Source organism: Podospora pseudocomata (genome assembly GCF_035222375.1).
Source record: "Podospora pseudocomata strain CBS 415.72m chromosome 2 map unlocalized CBS415.72m_2.2, whole genome shotgun sequence".
Lineage (NCBI taxonomy): Eukaryota > Fungi > Ascomycota > Sordariomycetes > Sordariales > Podosporaceae > Podospora > Podospora pseudocomata.
Genome location: NW_026946366.1, coordinates 1065800 through 1088182, shown reverse-complemented (window position 1 = coordinate 1088182; position 22383 = coordinate 1065800). Strand labels below are relative to the sequence as shown.

At 53.2% G+C, this 22383-nt stretch overlaps 6 protein-coding genes across 6 annotated transcripts; 4 read left to right on the top strand and 2 right to left on the bottom strand.

Annotated features, from left to right (window-relative positions):
• Window positions 1-250: 250 nt before the first annotated feature.
• On the bottom strand, window positions 251-2014 carry QC762_207880 (uncharacterized protein). The gene is made up of 3 exons (XM_062887701.1): window positions 1062-2014; window positions 690-1004; window positions 251-639 (listed from the first exon to the last, which is right to left on the bottom strand). The coding sequence occupies exons 1-3, from the start codon at window positions 1264-1266 to the stop codon at window positions 437-439; spliced, it is 723 nt and encodes a 240-aa protein (XP_062745836.1). The 5' UTR covers window positions 1267-2014; the 3' UTR covers window positions 251-436.
• Window positions 2015-2420: 406 nt separating this feature from the next.
• QC762_207870 (NRPS protein) lies at window positions 2421-10692 on the top strand. The gene is made up of 2 exons (XM_062887700.1): window positions 2421-8044; window positions 8100-10692. The coding sequence occupies exons 1-2, from the start codon at window positions 2575-2577 to the stop codon at window positions 10394-10396; spliced, it is 7767 nt and encodes a 2588-aa protein (XP_062745835.1). The 5' UTR covers window positions 2421-2574; the 3' UTR covers window positions 10397-10692.
• Window positions 10693-11030: 338 nt separating this feature from the next.
• QC762_207860 (uncharacterized protein) lies at window positions 11031-13653 on the top strand (the record flags this gene model as incomplete). The annotated part of the gene is made up of 6 exons (XM_062887699.1): window positions 11031-11738; window positions 11793-12310; window positions 12372-12693; window positions 12748-12890; window positions 12971-13105; window positions 13633-13653. Exons 1-6 carry the CDS (start codon window positions 11198-11200, stop codon window positions 13651-13653), a joined length of 1680 nt encoding a protein of 559 aa, XP_062745834.1. The 5' UTR covers window positions 11031-11197.
• Window positions 13654-14023: 370 nt separating this feature from the next.
• On the top strand, window positions 14024-18379 carry QC762_207850 (uncharacterized protein; the record flags this gene model as incomplete). Its single annotated transcript, XM_062887698.1, has 2 exons — window positions 14024-15507; window positions 15561-18379. 2 exons carry the CDS (start codon window positions 14024-14026, stop codon window positions 18163-18165), a joined length of 4089 nt encoding a protein of 1362 aa, XP_062745833.1. The 3' UTR covers window positions 18166-18379.
• Window positions 18351-20742, bottom strand: QC762_207840 (uncharacterized protein). Its single transcript, XM_062887697.1, has 3 exons — window positions 19014-20742; window positions 18882-18956; window positions 18351-18547 (listed from the first exon to the last, which is right to left on the bottom strand). The coding sequence occupies exons 1-3, from the start codon at window positions 19738-19740 to the stop codon at window positions 18453-18455; spliced, it is 897 nt and encodes a 298-aa protein (XP_062745832.1). The 5' UTR covers window positions 19741-20742; the 3' UTR covers window positions 18351-18452.
• Window positions 20604-22341, top strand: GTR1 (GTP-binding protein gtr1; the record flags this gene model as incomplete). The annotated part of the gene is made up of 2 exons (XM_062887696.1): window positions 20604-21181; window positions 21243-22341. The coding sequence occupies exons 1-2, from the start codon at window positions 20973-20975 to the stop codon at window positions 22339-22341; spliced, it is 1308 nt and encodes a 435-aa protein (XP_062745831.1). The 5' UTR covers window positions 20604-20972.
• Window positions 22342-22383: the final 42 nt, after the last annotated feature.

Here is a 22383-nt window from a genome sequence, read left to right as displayed (position 1 = left end):
TGGACTTCGATATCCTTCGACAGCTGACAAACCTTCCTTTGATGTCTCCCGGGTAGGTTTGTAGGGAAGAAGTTAGACCTTCCCAGTACCTCAACACCTGAGTCTTACCTGGCACCTATTATGTGCCACACATTAACAGGTTGGATGGTTCAATCTGGCATTTCTTGTCTCTGATCAAGATCTGCAATCTGCAACGCGGCTGAACACCCACGTGGTCTTGGCTCAACCTTTTCTTCACCACGCTCGGCTGTATCGTTCGGCACCATGGCACGTCGTGGCAAAAAAATGATACCTGGGACACATCACAACTTGAAGGCAATAATCATCAAAGGATCAAGAGGTACGATGGGGGATGTTGTATGTATTGTGTCAAGAGCAAACTAATCAACATGAACCGAGCAACCGTGATGTTTTATGGCCCCAATAGCCGGCGGCATCAAGCCCGCTGAGCCCCGTCCTTCCACCGAATCTGAGTAACACCATCGAAGACGGGGAGAAGCAAGACATCGATGCGGGGGTCCTCCATGAGACCGGCGCTGAACTTGTCCAATGCCTGTCCGCAGCCATTCCAGTAAGGGCGGACGTGGTCGTTGAGCCAAGGTGCGCAGTCGGGGCCGATGGTGAGGCCACGGGCAAAGACTGTTTCAAATCAGCATTCGCTTTCGAGAATAACGTCAGGAAGGGCTTACCGTTGTCGCAGAGAATGATGCCGTTGGCAGAGAGCAGACCCTGGTCCAGGATCGTCTTGACATATCCAGCATAGCCGTCCTTGTTGGCATCGACAAAAATGAGGTCAAACTCGCCCTCCAATGTTTTGAGAGTGTTCTCGGCGGGACCCTCAATCAGCTTCACGCGGTCACCAACCCCGTACTTCTTGAAGGCCTCGCGAGAGGCGGCAATCATTTTGGGGCTGTATTCAAGCGTGACAATCTCGGCCTTGGTGTCACGGGTACCTTCGTACCAGGCCAAGGCACTGTAGCCAGAGTAGCAACCAATCTCGAGGACTAAAGCACCAGAGTTAGCTCTGGACTATGTGTGGGTGATGGATAATGATTGCTTACTTCTCTTGGGCTTGCGGTCACGAGCAGTGAAGATCATCCAGGAGCCCTGAAGACGACTAGACATCTTGTCGGCATCGGGGAAGCGAGTGCGAGTCCACTCCCAGTGCTCAACCAGGGCATCAGGGATGCCATGAGAGTTCTTCTCACAGTAGGCGCTGACGCGGTCCGCCGTCTCCTCGTTGAATGGAAGAATACTGCCCAACATCTTGACTAAAGTATGATGTGTCGAGGTGATTCAAAACTCGTAAGCGTGCTGATGAAATGTACTGTGGAAGTTGTGGGAACTGATGATATGATGATCTTGATAGAAAGGGAACGGGGTTTATATCCTTCTGTGAAACCGTCCTGATGCCAAAGGTGTAGAGACATTAAGCGGTTAAAATTGCAGCTGCCATAGATTGTCGCCGGTTAGGCCACCTGCCCCTTGTGCGTTAGAAAAATGCAGCACATTGTGATGCAGAAGTCAAGATGCGCAAATATTGAGTTAGGACGTTCCCTTCAGTCGTGCTCTAATTTCCGTTTAGGGACATTGAAGACACTATTCAGGCGATCAGATGAAGCGGACACCGCCTCGGCCGAAGCTGACCACAGACTGTGAGGTCCAACTGCATTGCATGAAACGTGTGGCCAGTATACGCGGTGTACTGACGACATTAGGCGGAATACCCAATCCGGAGCAAACTCCGGGGAAAACGGTTGTGAGGCTCCCCGCAACTCCGCGAGATCCAAGATGGGTGTATGCAGTGTCACTCTTGTGGTTCGGGCTGCGCCACAGGGCAGCAGATTCCCCGTTGTAGTAAGTCAGCAAAACCCGGATCCCCGATGTGGTATGCAATATGTGCATGGACACGTAACCTCATGATACCAGGGCCGGAAAATTCGCCGCGAGGCTTGAAAAGACGAATCGGGAGTCTATGGGCAAGTGGATAGGTACCGTGAACTAAAGATACCTCCCTAACTCCTATTCGGGTTGTTTCGGGCCGTACCTAGAGGATGACGGGTGATGCCGGTTTTTCCAAGATTCGATACTGGAAACATGCTCGTCGCTTCACAGCGTACAGAAGAGCTTGATAGCTGTTCTTGCAGGTAGATTCGAGGCTAGAATATGTCTAAATGATGGATCTTAATTGTATGTCGACACAATGTGGGTATCTGTGGGTTGCCAGATATCATTGTAGTCAGGTCGTACATGTCTGAATCCGAGTCTCATCCAGTTGCAGTGTGTGGTAATAAGATTCGTTTTGGGTTCCTCAAAAGATACGGTGAGTAGTTGGCCCTACGGGAAGAGTCTGAGGGATCTGTTCCTCGGTAAGGGGACCTGGGGCACCTGTAAGTCTCCAGAAGTATGGAAGGTGGCCAGCCCTAGATGAGAAATAAAATGCATATAAGCATATAAACTCAAGCATCTGGGCTCTCATACCTCTTTTTGTTCCGCATTCACACCCAACCGTTCTTCTTTCTCCTGACTTCTTTTCTATGGAGCTCATGTGATAACTCGCCCTGTTCAATCAGTATGCGCTATCACCGAGGAGAAACTCAACTTTCTTTTCAGGAGACCCCACCCTCGTCGACAACACCGTCCACCATGGGCGTGATCGATACTACAGTCGAACATGGCTGGCTGGAAATCCCCAAACAGCCTCATGTGACGGCCAAGTCGATCAACCGAACCATGTCGCTCCACGTCACATACAAGCAAGTCGCCAGAGCTCTTTCCACTTTGCGTGGCATCGGTGCCGACAGTCAAGCTGGTGGTCACTGGGCACCCGACAACGAGATTGAATCCGAGATCCCTTGCACTCCTGTTCAACAAGGACTGCTGCTGAAGGATCCGGAAGCGGCAAAGAGGGCTTCCATCATCCGTCTGGACCTCTCCACCGACATCGTCAAGAGCTTCGACCAGCTCCACGAGGCATGGCATGCCCTCGCCTTGCAGCACCACATGCTGCGGGCAACGGTTGCGGAAGACAAGACCGGTGACGGCTTCGTGCTGCGCATCTTCAAGCAGCCGAGGAACATTCAGGGCTCCTCCGATGCCAACCTCCAACATATCCACTCCTTCGGTCTCCAAGGGCCCGCGATGCCGGTCGTCGAATGGGCCAGTGCCGGACCCCATGTCTCTCTCTGCCTGCCGCAACTGGTCGCTGATAGCACATCACTGGGACACCTCTGGAGAGATTTCTTATGCTTCTTGTCTGGTGGGGTCCCAGCACCCAGGCTGCTCTTTCCACATTATCTAAGGCTTGTCAGGGGAAGAGCAAGCCAAAAGTCGGCCGAGTTCTGGGCCGACACTCTGCAGTCCCTTCCCGACCTGGTCCTCCACTCCTTTCCCCTGGAGCGATCCGGCACCTTCCAGAACACTGCTGCGGCAAGCTCCGTTGCCATCAGCGGGTCGTCGCTCCGAAGATGTGCGAAACAACTGGGTGTTTCGGAACACGCCGTCGTGTATGCTGCTCTGGGTTTGGTGCTGGAGCGACATTGTAACCTGGGCAGCGAGGTTCACGATATTGCTTTTGTTGCCGAGGGGAGAGACAGAACTATCGAGGGCCATGGCTCTGTTATTGGGTATGCCGATCAGGAATATCCATTGAAGCTCCATGTGAAGCCTGAGCTCACTGCAGCTGCATTGATCAAGGAGGCTGACCGTCTCAACACGTTGTCGGCAACACATGCCTTCTTCGCCACTCCCGAACTCATGGATGCCGTTTCTGCAAGCAGTTTCAAGGTGTCTGTTGTTGTTGTTGGAGATGACGAAGTCTTGACGCCCTACTCTGGCAACAGCCACCATCCTGTGACTATCGCGGTACAAATTAGCCATGCCATATCCATTTCTGCACAACACGACGCATCCATCCCGCCAGAGAAGATGACGGTGGTTCTTGACCATCTCGTGATGGCTCTGTCAGAAATGGTCAGGCATCCCAACTTCAGCCTTGGTGAGATCGACATCATATCTCCAGAAGAACTGGATCTCATGCTTGAGATGGGCAAGCCTCTTACTCGGCCCGTATACGACAACGTCCACAAGCTCTTCGAACGGCAGGTGCGCCTGACACCAAATGCCCCAGCTCTCCAATTCGAAGGCGACCGTCCTCTGTCCTATGATGAGCTGAATCGCATCAGCAATCGGGTCGCCAGACAGCTGCCTGTGGGCAGGGGCTCCTTTGTTCCAGTTTGTCTGCAGAGATCAGCAAGCCTCATCATCTCCCTCGTGGCCATTCTCAAGACAGGAGCGGCCTATGTGACCATGGATCCTGACACACCTCAGGACAGGAATAACTTCATTGTGGAAGATGTCGGTGCCCAGGTTGTCATTGTTGACAGAAACACAGCCGGCCGGTTCCCAGGTCGTGAGGTAATAATCGATCAACTCATCGCGGAGTCGGCCCAGGCTGACGATACAAACCTGGACCGTGGTTGCGAACCTGACGACCCAGTTTACGTTATCTACACATCCGGGTCGACAGGGAAGCCAAAGGGCGTTCTTCATATTCATTCTTCAGCAACTTCCGGCCTTGCAGCCTTCCCAACACTGCCTGATCTTCGCCAACTCCTGTTCCACAACCCTGTCTTCTCGGCGGCCCAGCGTTCGGTATGGTCTACTCTGAAGCAGGGCGGCTGCCTGTGTCTGGCTAGCAAGGACAACCTCACCGTCCACATTGGGCGCACCATCAACCAGATGCAGATCAATGTGATAGATGTAACGCCTTCAACTGCCCTCCTCCTCACCCCCGGCACCGTCCCGTGTCTCAAGCGCATGACAGTTGCTGGCGAACTGATCAATCCGGCACTGATTCCAACTTGGGTTCACGAACTCGAGCTACTGAACGCTTATGGTCTGAGTGAAAATACCCAGGTGAACTGGAGGCGAGAGATGGTCCTTGGCCAAAATCCTCAAAATATCGGCCGGCCAAGCGATACCACCACCTCGTTCGTACTCGTCCCCGGCACAACACGCCTTAGCCCGCTCCTCGTCCCGGGAGAGCTCTGTCTAGGTGGCCACCAACTTGCACTTTACTATATCAACCGCCCAGAAAAGACGGCTGAGGCTTTCATCGACAACCCCTTTGGTCCCGGTCGTCTGTACCGGACAGGGGACATGGTAGTCGCCCACGAGGACGGGTCGATCGAGATGGTCGGCAGAATTGACTTTCAGGTGAAAATCAACGGACAGCGTGTCGAGCCTGGGGATTCCAACACAATCTTACAGACCCACCCGGATGTCACGAACTCCAGCGTGGTCGCCGCCGAGGTCGCCGGCCGCAAAGCACTCGTGGCTGCCATTGTTGCGAAGAGGCCAGCTTTGGAATGGCCGCGCTTGCGAAGCGAACTCAAGGATCTCCTGGCTCAGCATATTCCCAGTTACATGATGCCAACCTACTGGCTGTTGAGGCAAGAACTCCCCCTCAACGTGAATGGGAAGGTCGACATCCCGCAGCTCACCAAGGACGTCCAGCGTCTTGAAAGGGCCACTCTTCTACGTTCCTCTACAGATCATCATCTGGACCATCACCATGACACGAACGGCGCCCCCTCAGAAGACGAAACCCTTAGCCACCTCCCATCCCATACCCGCCGGCTTTGCGACATTTTTGCCGATATTCTGAAGCTTCCTGCATCACGCATCGCCAACAGTAACAACACCTTCCAAGAACTTGGAGGCTCATCTCTGGATGCTATCCATGTTTCAACCAAGGCCTATCATGACGACATCCAAATCTCAGTCGGCGACATACTTCGACTTCCTCTGCATGCGCTGCTCAACCACGCGAAGCAATCACAGAACAACTCCCACTCGGACGTCCCGCGACTGTCACTGCTGCCACGAAACACCAGGATAAGCAAGATGGATGACGTAGAAGATGCTTACCCGACTACCTCGTTACAGGATACCTTCTTGGCCGACGCACTTCAGGGCAAATCAACCTATGTTTATCGCCGTTACTATCGTCTGCAGGGCATATCGGCCCAGCAGGTCCGACTGACCTTGGAGGGTCTCATTCCACGCCTGCCTTTGCTCAGGACAACGTTTGTACCGCACAAGACATCCTTCCTCCAAGTCATCAGGAAGATGGCCGTCCCTTTATCGTGGGAAGACCTTCCTCTCACAACGGCCCATGAGTATTCAGAGCTCCAGAAGAGATCCATGCAACTGGGTGGCAACTTTGTGCAGTTCGCCAGCCTGAAGGATGACATCTTGGCTGTCACCATGCACCACGCCCTGTTTGATCACTGGTCCAACAACTTTCTGATCGACGACTTGTCAGCCGCGCTCAGTGGAAAGCAGCTTCCACAACGGCCAGGTTATGCCAACTTTGTGCGTGAGGTCTTGAAGCTGCAGCAAGAGGAGCACCAACAGCTCGCGGCGTTTTGGCAGAAGAGGCTGGATGGCGTCCCATCAACCATTCTCGGGCAGACGACCGGCCAGGCAGTCGTGGTGAACACAGTCATCGCCCATGATGTTCAGGCCACTGCAGCATCACACAAAGTGTCTGTTGGCTCCCTCATCTACGCGGCATGGGCCGTTGTGCTCTCCATGCACTCGTCAAAGAACGACATACTTTTTGGCGTCACGCTGTCAGGCCGTGACATGCCCGTAGAGGGAATTCTTGACATACCTGGGCCTACGATTGCGACGGTCCCCTTCCGTGTCCAGCTAGACTCCGAGACGTCTCTGATCGATCTTGCCAGGGCCATACAAGACGACATCTGGGACACCGCGCCAAAGGCTCAGTTCGGCTTGCGTAACATCCTGAGAGAGGCAAACCTAAGCTCCGATCACTACGATACCCTGGCTAATGTGCTTATCAAGGACAGCGAGGTCGCAGAGTCCTTAAGTCAAGATGGTCCCATTGTGCGCTCTGAGCCCTACGAGCCAAACTTTGTCGGCGACACGACGATGCTCGAAGCAGAGGCAATGACGGGCGGTCACCTGAGATTGCGTCTCCTTTCCCATTTGCCGCGCAACAAAGCCTCCTTCTTACTTGGCAATGTTGCCGAGACGATCAAGGCCTTTCTTGAACAGCCCCAAGTCCTTATCGGTCATATCATCGCCACCTCAACAGAAGAAGTCGAGTTCCTGGACTCTCTGTCTAGGGTCCGTCCCACAGAGCCTGGCCTAACCGCCTTGACTTTGGTCAATCGAATGATCGCGCAGTATCCTGAGAAGATGGCTCTGCAGGGCTTGTCTTCCGACCTGAAGCACAAGACCGCGATGTCCTACAGACAGTTCGGCAGCGCCGTGGTCAACTTGGCGCGGCACCTGGTAGCCAAAGGCGTCAGGACCGGCGATATTATTCCCATATGCATGCGCAAGTCTATCAACATTCTTGTTGCCGTTTTCGGTGTCCTCAAAGCCGGTGCTGCCTTCACTCCACTCGATCCCAAGAACCCCCGAGACAGAAATGAGTTCATTGCGCGGGACGTTGGGGCTACCATCGCCATCACCGATAGCGTGCACGCTGAGGTGTTTGACTCGTTTGCTGGCGACGTGATCAACCTTGACACAGTGGACACAACCTGCCATGTGAACAGGCCATCTGATCTGCCCGAGCCTTCTATGAATGATCTGGCCTATGTCATCTACACAAGCGGCTCGACTGGCCTGCCTAAGGGTGTGCAGGTGCACCACGGCGCCGTCGGGGCATCGACTGAAGGCATGATTGAGGCTTGTGGTATCGACAGTCGCTGGCATGTTCTCTGGTTCCTCAACTATGTTTTCGACGCATCCTACTTCGATGTCTTCACCGTCCTCGGTTCTGGCGGTATCATCTCCATTACGGACCAGGACACATTGATGCAGGATCTTGCAGCTTGTGTCAATGCTGTTGGGGCTGAGCAGTTGATGATCACGCCCACCATCTCCAAGCTTATCTCCCCTGAACGGGTGCCAACTCTGACGACATTGCTTGTTTGTGGTGAGCCCATCACACCCGAGATTGCGAGTGTCTGGGCGACTCGGATGGATGTGTACAATGGCTATGGTATATTGCTTTCTCTTCACCACTGCAAGTAGCTCCTTATTCTAACAGCAAGTAGGCCCAACCGAAGCTACGATACTCATGACTGTTTCCAAAGTTTTGCCCAACGGCAATCTGAAGAGCATCGGTCGCCCGTTGAAAGCTGTGCACGCGTCTATCCTGCACCCAGAGTTGCTAGTTCCCGTCCCGCATGGGACTGTTGGCGAACTTTGCGTCAGCGGAGACCAGGTTGCAATTGGGTATCTGAACCGCCCCGACATCACGGCCAAGTCCTTTTTGACTGCAGAGGATGGTTCGGTTCTCTACCGCACCGGCGACTACGCTCGCTGGCTACCGAATGGGGAGATTGAGTGCTTGGGCCGGAGAGACAACCAAGTCAAGCTGAACGGCTTTCGCATCGAGCTCGGCGAGATCGAAAACACCATCTTGAGCCAGGCTGCTGATGTGGTGCAGTTGTGTGTTGTTGGAGTGGCGGAAGTTCAGCGCAAGAAGCAGATCGTGGTGTACTTTGTGCCCGTTGAGAAGCCAGACAAGGAAGCCGAGAGCAGTGGCATCTATTCGACTGCCGTCGTCGATCCCGCCGTGATCCTTGATCGACTTCAATCTCTGGCTCACTACATGATGCCCAAGGTCTTGCTCCCCTTCAAGGGTTTCCCTCTCCTCCCGTCAGGCAAGATTAACAGAAAGCTGCTTGCTCAGCTTGCTGAAGGTTTGGACCCCAAGGCGCTAGCCGGTTACTCGACGACAATGCCCACGACGAATGGGCAACTCATTGACGACTCAGAGTTGACCGAACAAGAGAAGACGCTCCGTGATGCTTGGGCGGAGTTATTCGACGTCGAACCAGAGAGTATCAGCCTGAGTGCACTCTTTTACAACTACGGTGGTGATTCTATCGCTGCTATCAATCTCGCCAGCATGCTCCGTCAGCAAGGCTTCTCTCTGTCCGTCAACGATGTTGTCACCTATCCTTCTCTTCAGGAGCAAGCTCAGCGCGTCAAGCCAATCATGGCGGACTTGGCACTCGATCAGGGGGTGGAGCTTGAGGTGAAGCAAGTGGTTCGAGACAGGCTGCGAGCTTCTGGCCTGTCGGATGATGATGTGGAAGACATCTACCACTGCGGCCCGGGTCAGGTTGAGTTCCTGACACAGGGTCACAGCGAAGAGCAGTTTTGGATGTTGATGACAGTGCGGCGTCTTCCAGTTGGTTTCAACCTTGAGCGGTGGATCAACCTGACAGAAAAGCTCACGCAGGCTAACCAGATTTTGCGCGCCATGTACATGAAGCAAGACGAATCAGACCCTCTCAGTTGGGTGCAGATTATCCTGAGGAAGCCCATCTTGGACTTGGAAGTGGTTGACTGTCCGACCCCTGATGGCGAGGATAAGGAGAGACTTGTTCGCAGACACTGGGACCAACGATTCTCCGTCGGCCGCCCGTTTGTGCGCTACCTTGTACTCCGATACCCTGACGGCACGATGGACCTAGTCACCAAACTCGACCACGCCATGTATGACGGGACTTTGCTCCGCATCTTCGACGACCAATTCGCCGCCTTACGCGATGGTCATCCCATGCCCGTCTCGCCTACTTCGTTCAAGACATTTGTGGAGTATACCAACCTGCCGAGCCTTCGGGAGCCAATGCTCAGCTTTTGGAAGTCGACCCTCTCCGGCAATAGGTTCTCCTTCCCCGCGCACATTCCCGACCCCAAGGTTAGTGGTGTCGTTGTCGCCAAGACCGGTCTCCCTGTCAATGCCTACGCGCAGTCTGCCGGCGTGACGGCCAGCATTGTCTTCCAGGCTGCTTACACTCTCCTCCTTGCTCGCCTCTCCAAATCCTCCTCCCCAGATGTGACGTACGACTATCTCTTGACCGGTCGAAACGTTGACCTTGACGACCCCCAGCTTATCCCGGGGACATGCGCCAACTTTTTGCCCTTCCGCGCGCAGATGGACAACTCAACGGGCGTGCAAACACTGCTGAAGGAGACGCAATCTGGGTTCTGGGCCATGACGGAGAACGGGTCTGTTTCACTGGGGGACATCTACAAGCATGCCGAGGCGGAGCGAGCCAAGACACTGTTTTTGTTCCAGCCGTTTGAACCCGCGCCGGGAGAGCAGGATCACATGAGGTGGATCGTCATGGCTATGAGCAAGGTGACGATGTATGTGAATTATGCGATCATGTTTGAGGTTTTTAGGGATGGGAATGGGGGGCATAGGCTCAAGATGGGGTATGATGGACGGTTGTTTGGGAAGGAAGAGGCGGAGCGGGTGCTGGAGGGGTATTTGGGGATTGTGGGGGATATCATTGAGGGGGGCAAGGGGGTGGTGGGGGAGTTTCTTGGTTAAGGATTAGGATGTTTTGCTGGTTGTAGGTTGGATTTGTATATCGTAGGTTTGGTTGGTCCTTGGATATTGACTTCGGTTTTCTGCTTTTACCTGTTACAATGAATAGTGCATTCTTTTACGACGATCTTTTCTTGTTTGGCTGGTGGTGTGTGAAGTGTTGGCAGTCCGTCTTCAATGCAGACATATTTGATCTGCGATTGTGTCCTAGTTGTCGAGTGTGAAATCGCAGGAGAGCTCCGATGATCCTACCTCTAATGCGGAGGCCAACTGACCGCTGTTTGTTGAGCAATGCTGCGCCGGCTCGAAGAGTATCCCACCACAACCAACGAGGTTAGCAAAAAAGGAAGTTTTGAGAATCGCACCATACCGCCCCATTCTGATGCCAGTGTCAGAATACCTAATAGTTCCTGCTCTACTGTCAACGATCAATTCATGACAAAGAGTGATGCCGTCATGGTGCTGAACCAAGAGATACTTCTCCATATCCAGCTCTTTATGCCCGTGAACCTCTTGTTATGCATGTTAGAGAGAGGGGGTCGTGGGGGTTTGTCCGAGACCGGCTGCGAGTTATTATTATTTACATGAGGCATGATCTCGATGAACACCCACACATAAATGTAGGTAGCATCCAAATGCAATTAGAATGCAGGTATCTCCCGGCGTGACTCAACTCAGCGGAAAGGGAGGTTGTTGTAATCGCTTTATCGCATGTATGCATATATCGAGATAACTGACCCTACCCTTGCTCGCACACCATCGCCATGCTGCGTTTGAAAATCTTGGCTTCTCTTGCTCTTTTTCATGATCACGGCGCCAGAATATTTTCTCTCCAAGGCGACAGAATTGTTCAGTCTCAGAGGCTACTTCCCTCTTGACATCACAACAGCGAGAATGACGTCATCAGATATAGAGAGGCACGACACGGACGACCATGAGCTCCTCAACAGCATCAGAGACGACCAACCCCTCCTTCGTGCCCCAGACGAAGAAACATGGTCGCCCCCTCGGGGGTTCCTCTGGATACAAGTCGCCATCATGTCGAATGTTTTCCTGTACGGATTCGACGGCACCATCACCGCAGCGACCTACGCCATCATCAGCTCCGAATTTGATGCGGCGAACAATGCCTCCTGGCTTACCACGTCGTATCTCCTGACCAGCACTGCATTCCAGCCGTTGTACGGAAGGGTTTCTGACATCTTTGGCCGCCGCGTGTGTTTCTTCATCTCGACTGTGACTTTTGCATTGGGATGTCTTGGTTGTGGGATTGCTGGGAATGTGGTGCTGCTTAATTGTATGAGGGCTTTGACTGGGTTTGGGGGTGGTGGGTTGATGACTATGGGTACGTGTGGATAATGTTGAGGGACGGAAGAAGTTGGACTGACATGTAGAAAAGCCACCATTGTCAACTCGGATATGATCCCGTTCCGCAAACGGGGTATGTACCAGGCTCTTCAGAACGGCATGTTTGGATTTGGAGCTATTTGTGGTGCTTCTTTTGGTGGAACTATTGCCGACGGTATTGGTTGGAGATGGTGCTTCTTGCTGCAAGTGCCCATCTCTGCTTTTGCTCTTGTTGTTGGTGCTTTGGTAATCAGGAACCCCGAAGGAGGGTTTGACTTGGGTCAGGGGTTTCGAGATATCTGGACCAAGGTGGACTTTTCGGGCGCACTGCTGCTGGTTTTGGCCATCTCTATTCAGCTTGTTGGTCTGAGTCTTGGGGGGAATGAGCTGCCATGGGGGAGTCCCTGGGTCATTGCCTCCTTGGTGGGTAGTGCCGTTTTATTCGTCTTGTTTCTGGTGGTGGAATCGAGGACTCGGGCCATCCCCATCATTCCGCTGCGTCTGATCAAGGGCAAATTCCCTTTGCTGGTGGAATTTGCCAATATCTGTGTTGGTTTGTCAGCCTACGCGGTACGTTGATGACCACGAGACACACCTAGGCCTAACGTTTTGCTGACATCGTCATCAACAGTACCTCTTCAACCTTCCACTATTCTTTCAAGTTGTGTTGCTGGACTCGGCTACGGCTGCCGGTGCTCGGCTCGCCATCCCATCCCTCGCCACACCTATTGGCGGCTTGATAGCCGGTGTTGTCATGTCAAGATGGGGCAAGCTCCTCACTCTGGTACGCACTGGAGCGTTCCTCATGGTTATAGGAAACGCCTTGGTGACCTCACTCGGTTTTGAGGATTCAGCTTGGAAGTACTACGTGTACATCTTCCCGGCAAATTTGGGTCAAGGCATTGTTTACCCAGGCATTCTGTTTACCTCTTTAGCTACCTTCGATCATGCCGGTAAGTGTCACCTCGCTGAAAGCTGTGAATTGGGTTACTTACTGCAAATCACAGACCATGCCGTTTCAGCCTCGACGGTGTACTTGATCCGATCGCTAGGAACAGTCTATGGAGTGGCAGTGACATCTGCAATCCTCCAAACCACGCTCAGCATTCGGTTACCCGATTCTTTGGGCGAGATACCAGATAAATGGAGAGTACTTTGCCCCTGTTTTGCGACTTTGAGGAGAGAAGGACTGTGGGGAATATGCAGAGAGCTGACATGTGATATTGCTAGATTGTCGAAGAGATCCGTCATTCGGTGTCGGCCATCCGAGACCTGCCGCCCGACATCCAACTCAAGGCACGACATGTCTACTTTGAAGGCCTTCGATACTCGTTTGCGACATCTACTGCGGTGGCAGTCGCGGCTGTGTGCGCTGCCCTCCTGGCCAAGGGATCGAATCTTAGGAGCACGACATAAGCAGCTTTGTTCGACGAGTTGGGGGCCGAAGTGGTGGTGGGGTGGTGAGCTTGGATGTTGTGTGCATGGTTACCATTTCCAGTCACAGAACGTTGCAGCTGCTGCAGTGCCGTGCATTATCCAATCAATCTTTTCGGAGCTGTTTGTGTGTAGCAGGATAGAGCCAGGCAGTGCTCGTGAAGGTAGATTTGAACATGTGACATCATCATTTCTTTCCCCACAACCATGTCCCCGCCAGCATCGAGCTTCTCCAGAGCCTCACCTCGGTGCATCTAATGTCTGTCATTTGATCTTCATGCGCGCGTTGCAAGCCTCGACTTTTCGCGCGTCATTTAGCGTCATGTATTCCTTTACTCCTCTTGGGGGGGCTCGGCTTGACACGTCGACAGCTCGACGTTCAATAAACGACCTGAAACACATCAACAGCGCTTCCCGACGGTTTGAGTGGTGCTTGGGCTGACAGGTGCCTGCTTCAGGAGGTGTGCATCACCCACTGAGGTTCAACTGGTTGGTCAGGATGGTGCGGCGCAGCTCATGTTCCTGGCGGCTAATGCGCGTAGGGGAAGCATCGCAGCCAACCAAACATCACCACTGCCGCTCCACCTGGGACACGTCAATCGTCCGCTTGCATGGCACATCCCCTGGTGCTGCATATCGAACAGCTTCATTCCACACTGCCGGGTCGAACAGAAGCTCTCGGCATGTCGCGAGCCTCGTGGTTGGCTTGTCGGACACCATGGACGAACCCATACATAGCTATGCGCGTGCCACCGCCGGCTCTCATTCCCGCCTGCTTTTGGTCTCTCGTTCAATTTAACATGTCCAAACTGTTCACACCTCCAATACTAGCTGGCACCTGCCGTAGAAATGGCCGGTAGTGAGAACAAACAGGCAACTCAGCTCCTCCAGGCTCAGCGAGCCCAGATCCGTGACGAACAAACATTCGGCTGGCTCCGAAACCGATTTTCATCTCAGGCCGGCACAGAGTTCAGCCACCGCGAGATCAACAAGGTCTTGACCGAGGTGGTAGAGTCAGATGGGTCGCTAGGGGTTGTCAAGGCTTTGCTCTCCCTTGGTGCCGACGTCAACTTTGTCCGCCGCCGAAACTCAACCACATGGACCAAGATTGCTCAACGACATCAGAACAATGAGCGGAGTGATATCCTTCTTCGCGCCACCATCAAATGCCGACCGGAAACAGTCCATGTTCTCGCAGCCCATGCCGACCAGCAGAATCTCGACAGTGTCCTCCATCACGCGATAGCCAGGGGCAACTTGGCGATTATCCGTACACTGTTGAATCACGGAGCAAGCCCTGTTTACCTACACGATGATTTTCAGGGCGCCGTTTTCCGCGACAACGTGGATCTCATCGAGGTTCTCCTCTCGGGACATCATCTGCCGTGCCTGGCCTGCCGGTCGACTGGACTTCGACTGGCGGTAGCAAATGGCTCGGTCGATGTCATACGTCTTTTGCTGAACCACTGGGCAGACGTCAACTATGGTGATGGTATCGCACTTATCCGCGCTGTGGAGGATTCTCGACCAGATCTCGTGGCGGCATTGATCTCTGGACCGGTGAAGGCCTCGCCGCGAACTCTAGACACAGCTGTCAATAAGGCAACCAACAACCTCGACACCTTTGGCTATGAGATGGTAGGAATGTGCTTGGCAGCTGGTGCGGCTGGTCCAGCGACGACACATCTGATCACGGACGGCTTAATCGAGACCATAAGACGGCGGGATGTTCAGCTCCTGGAAACCATCATCAGACACAGACGAATCCCCGAAGAGTACGAAGGTTTTGCGTTGGTGGAAACAATCCGGACTGGTCAAGTGGACGTTTTGGCCATGCTTCTTGGGCTGGACCCCTCCTCGCAGAGTCTTACGATTGCGGTTTCGCAGGCCGTGAAAGTCAACGACAACGATGAGCGATACGGGATTATTGAACGTCTGATTGATGCGGGAGCCCAAGGTCTCTGTGTGGCAGAAGCGCTGATCAGCATTGTCCATTGTCTGGTTTCTGACTCTAAGCGTGGCGATAGCGCTGCGAGGGACAGGGACCTGTGTCTATTCAATCTGATCCTGTATGACGGAAAGGCCGATGTCAACCATCGAAAGGGCGAGGCTTTGCAAGTCGCTGTACGATCCTCGTGTGAGGACATCGCAGAACAAATTGTGGACCGAGAGCCATCACCGGAGGCACTTGGTGCCGCGCTTGGCTGGGCGATGGGCACTGAGGACAAGGATCAGAAACGCCGTCTGGTTGAGCTACTGGTTCGCCACCCTATCGACGAAGTTGCCAGTGGGAAAGCGTTGGTGGAAGTGTTCAAGAACGACTTTGGCAATACGTAAGTTGTGACAGCAGTTCCCTGTTGATGAAGCGTGACTAACATCAGCCCAGGGAGTTGATACAACTACTTCTCACACGTGCATCGGTAAACTACAACAATGGAGAAGTCTTTATTTACGCAATCCGAAGCTTTCGCCCCGAGACCTTTCACTTGGTTCTAGGTCAAGGTATCAGTTACAAGGCCTTGTTCACGCTACTCATGGAGGCGCTCCGTGCCCCAAGAACGGATAGGAGGGCGTTGTTGGGTGAGGTCATGAGTCGGCTTCAGCTTGATCATCTCAATATGGCGCTCAAACATGTGGTTTTGGAACCAAAACCGGATTTGGCACTCGCTAAAACGCTACTTGACTCTGGGGCAGAGCCAACTCATGACAATGGCGTGTGTATCAAGAACGCGGCTTGTAATCTTGAACGTGACCTGTTGCATTTATTGGCAGGGTACGCTGGGAAGGTTCCGGAGCTTTTTACACAGGCCTTTGCCGCTATTCTCAGCCGAGGCAAGCAGTGGATTGCGTTTGAACATGTCGACACTATCAGAATTATTTTGAAACATGGCGCTTCCCCCCAGATTGCCAGCAGGGCGATGATGGACGTGGTGGACCAGCTCGCTTGTAACAATGATCAAGCTACTTTGTCAAGGGCATTTCTGGACAGTCTCTTTGCCGCGGGAGCCGACGTAAACTGCGAAAACGGAAAGGCTGTTGGCACGGCGGCATCAAGGGGCGACCCTCTCCTCCTCGATTACTTGTTGAAGCAAAAAGCCGATGCCACTTCCGCAACACTGGCTCTTTCTGCCGCCATCATGGCTCACCACTCTGAGTCTGTTCTTCTCCAAATACTCAACGTCATGGCTCAACCAGGTTTGCCTACCGACTTCAATCATTCCCTTCCCGGCATGCCGCACCCGCCGATCATTCTCATTCTCAAGTCTTATGGAGACTCAGTTGCGATTGTCCATCGTCTGGTGAGGGCTGGATGTCGTCTGGAGTCTACTGTTTGGGCTGTTTGTGACACAGAAAAGGGTGCTCAGGCCGAGGTTGAGCCTGTCACTGTGCTGATGTGGGCACTGTTGCAAAAGGATGAGGTGATTAGCAAAGATGTTATTGAGGCTCTCATCTGCCATGGATGTAAGTATCTCGCCTCTTGTGACAACAAAGACATTCTAACGGAATTAGCCGATCTTTCATACACCACCCCGGTCTCGAAAACCACGCCCTTTCTCGTGGCTGTCAAATCTGGGAGAGTTGATGTTGTGGAGATGCTCCTCAGCTACGGGGCCAAGGTCAGCGTGAAGGATAACCTTGGTCGGTCGCCGCTCTTCTTCGCGTCTCGCGCAGGGGACATCGATATGATGAAGACGCTGCTTCAACATAACCCTTCTGTTAATGACGGGAGTCTCCATGAGGCGGCTCGCAACTTTCGCCCTGAAGCAATGAAGTTGCTTCTCGATGCTGGTCACGATGCCAATTATCGTTCCACGAAGCATGGCGGCCGAACTGCACTGGGCGAGGTTGCTCTCAAGGCAACAATGCCGCATGACATTGCCCTTGCGGATGAAAGTCTTGACATTCTCGCCTCTGTCGATGCCAGCCCTCTGCTCAAGGTGCGCGGCAAAACTGTCATATTCCTTGCCTTGGATAATCAGAACAACGAGGCCATCACGCGAGTTCTGCTCGATCGACTGCTTTACAAGACCCTCAACAGTCACGAGAATACGTTCCAGGAGGGCATCTATCACTATTCTCCAACGATGTACATCATGAAAGGGATCCTCCTTGGCCCGCGCTCCCCGGCCTTGGTACAAATGCTTCAGGACCACGGTGTTGAGGACAGGTTCTATGCCACCATCGAAGAGACGCAGCCAGCTGATGCTGTTGGCCTCCCAGAAGAGATTCGCGATTATGAGCGGGAGCGACGAGCCTGGGAGCAGCGCAATCGTCGTGTGGAGGAAAGTCACGGTAATGAGCTGAGACGGGTGACGGAAAAGGCGACGGTGCACGCCCAGATTGAGGAGCAAAAGCACAGCCGCAGCGTGCGATACAGGGAGGAACACTCCCAACAGGGGCGCAAGGAACGCAGCTTGAACCACCAGCAGGCAACTTTTCTCAAGGCAGATCGACATCAGAACGACTCGCAGATCAAGATCAGTGAGGCGAATGTTCAATCGGGGGTCCGATGGCAGAAACATAACGATAATCTCGCCATGGCGGACCAGAAACGGAGTGCGTCTTTGGCTCATCGCCAACGGGCCCATGTGCAGCATATTGAAGAGCGCAGACAGAAGAACACTGTCGCGCTAGAGCACAAGGAGCTGAGACATGCAAAGAGTTTGGCGCAGATGCAGGATTTGCATAGGCAGAGGTGGGAGGAGAAGGAAAACTTTAACTATCAACAGTTGCAGTTTCAGAGTCAGAGGAAGTTGCAGGAGGCGGAGTTTAGGCAGAGGCAGAGAGAGGCGGACTTGAATGCGTATGCAGTGAGGAATCAGATTGATGGGGAGGGGGCCAGGGGGAGGCATGAGTTGAAGATGACGGAGTTGAGGACACAGAGAGGGAATATTATTGGGCAGGTTAACTTGGAGGAGTTGAGGAGGTGGAAGCAGGAGGGGGGGATGGCTGGGCAGGGACAGGGACAGGCACAGAGGTTGTTGGCGTAGTCTCCTGATAGAGGTTATTGTCGCTGTTTATGGGAGCGTCTTATGATCTTGTGTTTTGCGGGCGCAAAGGGTACAGTCAGAAGGTGGAATGGGTCTTACGACTGTAACGTAGCGTTTGCATTTTATGATTATGAATTACGAATATTTAGTTTAGTACAATTCTGAGAAAAGAATTGTTCATCTTTTTGAAATACCAATATTTATTACCACCAAACCATCCCAAATTTTGTGTCCTAACTACATGTCCAATTTCGCTGGCCCTAACCTGATGTCCCACCAATATCTCCTCACCAAGTGACGGTGAATGTCCGCGTGAAGACCATTGTCCCCTCTGGCTTCGCCGTGACAGTTTTTGTGCCACAGGCAGAGGTAGTAGGTACCGCTAATAAGATTTCGAAAGAGTGTTAGTCGATGTCTCAAACAGAGGAAAAGAAAAGATTACCCGATCAAAGCTTACATATGAAAGAGGAAAGAAAGCGTCAAAGCCATTAAGACCGAAGGAAAAGAGACTATGATAGACATCCCAGAGTTCTTGTTGAACCACTCTGGGAAATCCCTCCCTGGCTTCCAGTCGCCGATGGGGGGGACGTAGCTTGAGTCTGGATCATCTAGAAAGAAAAGAAGAGAATAAGAAAGGGAGAGTTGGCTTCAACTCTTTTGACGGTAGGAAACAGAGTCGGGGGGTGGTGAGATGGTGAAGAGAGATGTTGACTTACCTCCTGAGTTGGGCTGAGATGGCCTAGTCGGATCAGTTGTGCTAGAGCCAGGCGAATCCCCTGCTGGCGGCGAGTCTGGGTTCTGGTTAGCACCTCCGTTTCCACTATCGGTACCGCCGCCCTGGATATTACCACTGCCTTCTCCCGCACCTGAGTCCGCCCCCCGATTCACCGTCCCACAATCCCCCACCGGGCTCGCAAAAATCCCTTCCCCACCCCTAGCAACATCATCCCCCGGGTTGGGAAACTCGACATCGAATCTCTCGACCGTGGTACACCCGTTCCCAATATTTGCCTTGAACACCTCTGGCTTCTTGGCCCATCCGCCTTTTCCGCCTGACCCGGGTGTGATGTCGACAACGGCGCAGTTCATGTACATCTCCCTATTCCCAATCTGGTTGAACCAGGTCCACGCAAAGACCGCTTTCTTTGTTGCCGGAACGTCAGCTGGGATGCTGAACTGGTAGTTCCTTTTAAGTGGGCAGCCGCCTTCGTAGCTGCGCAGGACTTTGAACGATTTACCACCGTCGATGGAGAGGGAGGCCTGGCAGGAACCGCCGTTGTGGGAGGCGCCGCCGTCCAGGGTGAAGGATTGGCTGGAACCAGCCGCCCAAATTGCGACGGGGTTGCCTTGTGGGGAGAGGGAGTAGAGGTCGAAATTTGGGCCGCAGGGGTAGGTTAGGCCGGATGGGGAGAGGGGGTCCTTCAGGTTGTAATCGATATCGGAAGAGCGGAGGTTAGGGTTGCTTGATGAGCCGAGGGGTGGTGGTGAGGAGATCATCATGTGGGCTGAGATCTGAAGGACAAAGAGGAGGAAGAGGAGGCTGGTGAGGCCTGGGTAGAGGAGCTGGGGCATCATGGTGTTTGATGGTGAGGGTGGATGTTCGTTGGTGAAAGTGTGGAGAGGTGGGTTTGAGTATCTCCAGAGAATGTTTGTGAGTAGATTGCTGGTTAGGTTCGAAGTCGAGTCATTAATATTGCTCGTATATCGACACTGGTAAGAGGAAGAGGAAGGGAAGAGGCCGTTGAAGATGAGAAATCATTTATATAGTTGCGGCAGACAAACAGAGCCAAATTGTTGGAGTGAATCGGCGTGTTAGTGGAACTGGTGATTCACTGCAAAGTCGCCGACACCCAAGAGACACAAATAACGTGAACGCTAGTGCTCTTTAATGAAGTCGGTGTTGCGGGGTGAATATCTTCAGTTCAACGGAAGGATCAATTGCATACAAGACTGGGTTGCCTTTATGCTCTGTCCCCTCACTCCAGTCGAAACAGAATGACAGCAATGCATATTACGGGAACCAACACGGTGACTGAAAGCTTGACTCCAGGTCTGTATTTGAAACTATTTGATTTTCGCCATCCTGGCAACTGGCATGTCCAAGTGAAGAGGCTGAGTTGAAGGAATGGCATGAAAGGGGCAAAGGGGGCAGGTTGCTCGGCAACACCTGGAATGCTCGTTCACACTGCTTGGTCTAGACTCTACCAGCTTTGTCGAGCAGGCAAGAAGTGAGTAGATCAAGATTCTCGTAAAAAGATCGAAAGACGATTCAGATGGTGAAGACAGTTGAGACATGACAAACCTACTTGGACAATATCTGGACAGCTGCCTGCTTGAATGGTCGATTGATGCCAGAGTGTGGCTTTGCCTGATCCAAAACAGCTGGTCATTTCATTCACCCTTTTCATGGAGTACCTGACATTAGCTCAAAGAGTCAAATATGATACAGGCTCCGAGTTCGCTCCCATGAGACAAGTGAAGGCTGAAGAATCGCAACGTCGTGAGCTAAGCAAAAGTAAGCAGTGACGTATTTCGTCACGTGAGGCTAAGCTCCCGTCGCTCATCCACACCGCCAAACCCCTTACAGTTAGCTCAGTTGCACCAATGATCCCTGTCGGCCCGCTCCCCAGGTGGATCCTCAATCAGCTCCCGTACCCAGCCGCTCATCCATGCCTGTTCTCACCAACAACTACTTCACTCATCGCGACCGCTTCAATTATTCACATCATCTCAATTAGTCAGGCCTGGACTTGTTCAGCAATCCATACACCAATATCACACATGAGGTAGCACACCCAACAAACACAATGTCAGGCCTGGAGACGACAACAGAGAGCGGTGGCACCGCGGGGGTGACAGATGGCTCATCAGGGGGAGGGGGAATTCCAAAAACACAAACTCAGCTCAAAAAAGTCAAGAAGCAAAAGGTCCTCCTCATGGGCAAAAGCGGCTCCGGAAAATCCAGTATGAGAAGCATCATCTTCTCCAATTACCTCGCCCGCGATACCCGCCGATTGTATGTTCTCTTCCCCCCCTGTCACTCTCACCCAAAACATGAATTACTGACCCAAAAATAGAGGCGCAACAATAGACATTGACCTCTCCCACGTCAAATTCCTCGGTAACCTCACCCTCAACCTCTGGGACTGCGGTGGACAAGAAGCCTTTATGGAAAACTACCTTTCCCAGCAGCGCGCCCACGTCTTCTCCAACGTCGGCGTCCTCATCTACATCTTCGACATTGAATCCCGAGACGTAGAGCGCGACCTCGCAACCTACGTCAACATCATCTCGGCACTGGTCCAATACTCCCGCGAAGCCCAAATCTTTGTCCTTATCCACAAAATGGACCTCATCCCCCCCCAAATGAGAGAAGAAGTCTTCGTCCAACGAGCCGCCCTCGTCCGGAAAAAAACTTCGGAGGCAGTCGCGATAATCAGAAAAGGCTCCCTCGCCCAACACTCCCCCTCCCCAACCGCCCTCACCCCTACCCACCCAGCCGACGACCTCGAACCAGAAATGCAGCTCTTTGCAACTTCCATCTGGGACCAGTCCCTCTACAAGGCCTGGGCGTCCATCATCCACGACCTCGTCCCGAACCTGGCCGTCATCGAAGCCCAGCTCGCCTCCCTCGGCGTCGCCATCGAAGCCGACGAGATCCTCCTGTTCGAGCGGACTTCGTTTCTTGTCGTGTCAAAGTGGGCCTCCCACGAGGGGGATAGGAACCCCTACGGCGACCGCTTCGAGCGCATGTCGAATATCCTCAAGTCGTGGAAGCACACCTGCAGCAAGTTCACGGGCACGCCGCGCAACGCCGAGCAGTTCTCCGAGTTTGAGTACAAGATGGGGAGCCACTTTAGCATGTTTGTCACCAAGTTTACCGCCAACACGTACATCTTGGTGTGCATGCCGCCGGGGGAGGCGAGGTTCAACAGCGCAAAGTTGAATGTGACGGCAGCAAGGTCGTGGTTCAGGTTTTTGGATGGGCCAGGCCCGGGGGCGGCTGCTCCCCCTGCTGCTCCCCCTGCTGCTGCTCCCCCTGCTGCTCCCCCTGCTGCTGCTCCCCCTGCTGCTGCTCCCGCTGCTGCTGCTCCCGCTGGGGCTGCTCTGGGCGGGGGGCCGGTACAGCAGAGTGCGTATAGGGCTGTTGCGGGGAGTTATTACCCAGGAGCGTGAGAGCATGGGATGGGTCATCCAAACAGTTGAAGAAGAGGCATT

Excerpts from the sequence above, each read along its gene's own strand:
- QC762_207880 (XM_062887701.1), bottom strand. The coding sequence starts at position 1,266 with ATGTTGGGCAGTATTCTTCCATTCAACGAGGAGACGGCGGACCGCGTC. Across the intron at positions 1,005-1,061 it reads TGACCGCAAGCCCAAGAGAA|TCCTCGAGATTGGTTGCTAC; the intron begins GTAAGCAATCAT and ends CTGGTGCTTTAG. Across the intron at positions 640-689 it reads CATCATTCTCTGCGACAACG|TCTTTGCCCGTGGCCTCACC; the intron begins GTAAGCCCTTCC and ends GATTTGAAACAG.
- QC762_207840 (XM_062887697.1), bottom strand. The coding sequence starts at position 19,740 with ATGATGCCCCAGCTCCTCTACCCAGGCCTCACCAGCCTCCTCTTCCTC. Across the intron at positions 18,957-19,013 it reads AGGTGCGGGAGAAGGCAGTG|ACTCGCCGCCAGCAGGGGAT; the intron begins GTAATATCCAGG and ends ACCAGAACCCAG. Across the intron at positions 18,548-18,881 it reads ATCTCAGCCCAACTCAGGAG|CGGTACCTACTACCTCTGCC; the intron begins GTAAGTCAACAT and ends AAATCTTATTAG.
- QC762_207870 (XM_062887700.1), top strand. The coding sequence starts at position 2,575 with ATGCGCTATCACCGAGGAGAAACTCAACTTTCTTTTCAGGAGACCCCA. Across the intron at positions 8,045-8,099 it reads GGATGTGTACAATGGCTATG|GCCCAACCGAAGCTACGATA; the intron begins GTATATTGCTTT and ends AACAGCAAGTAG.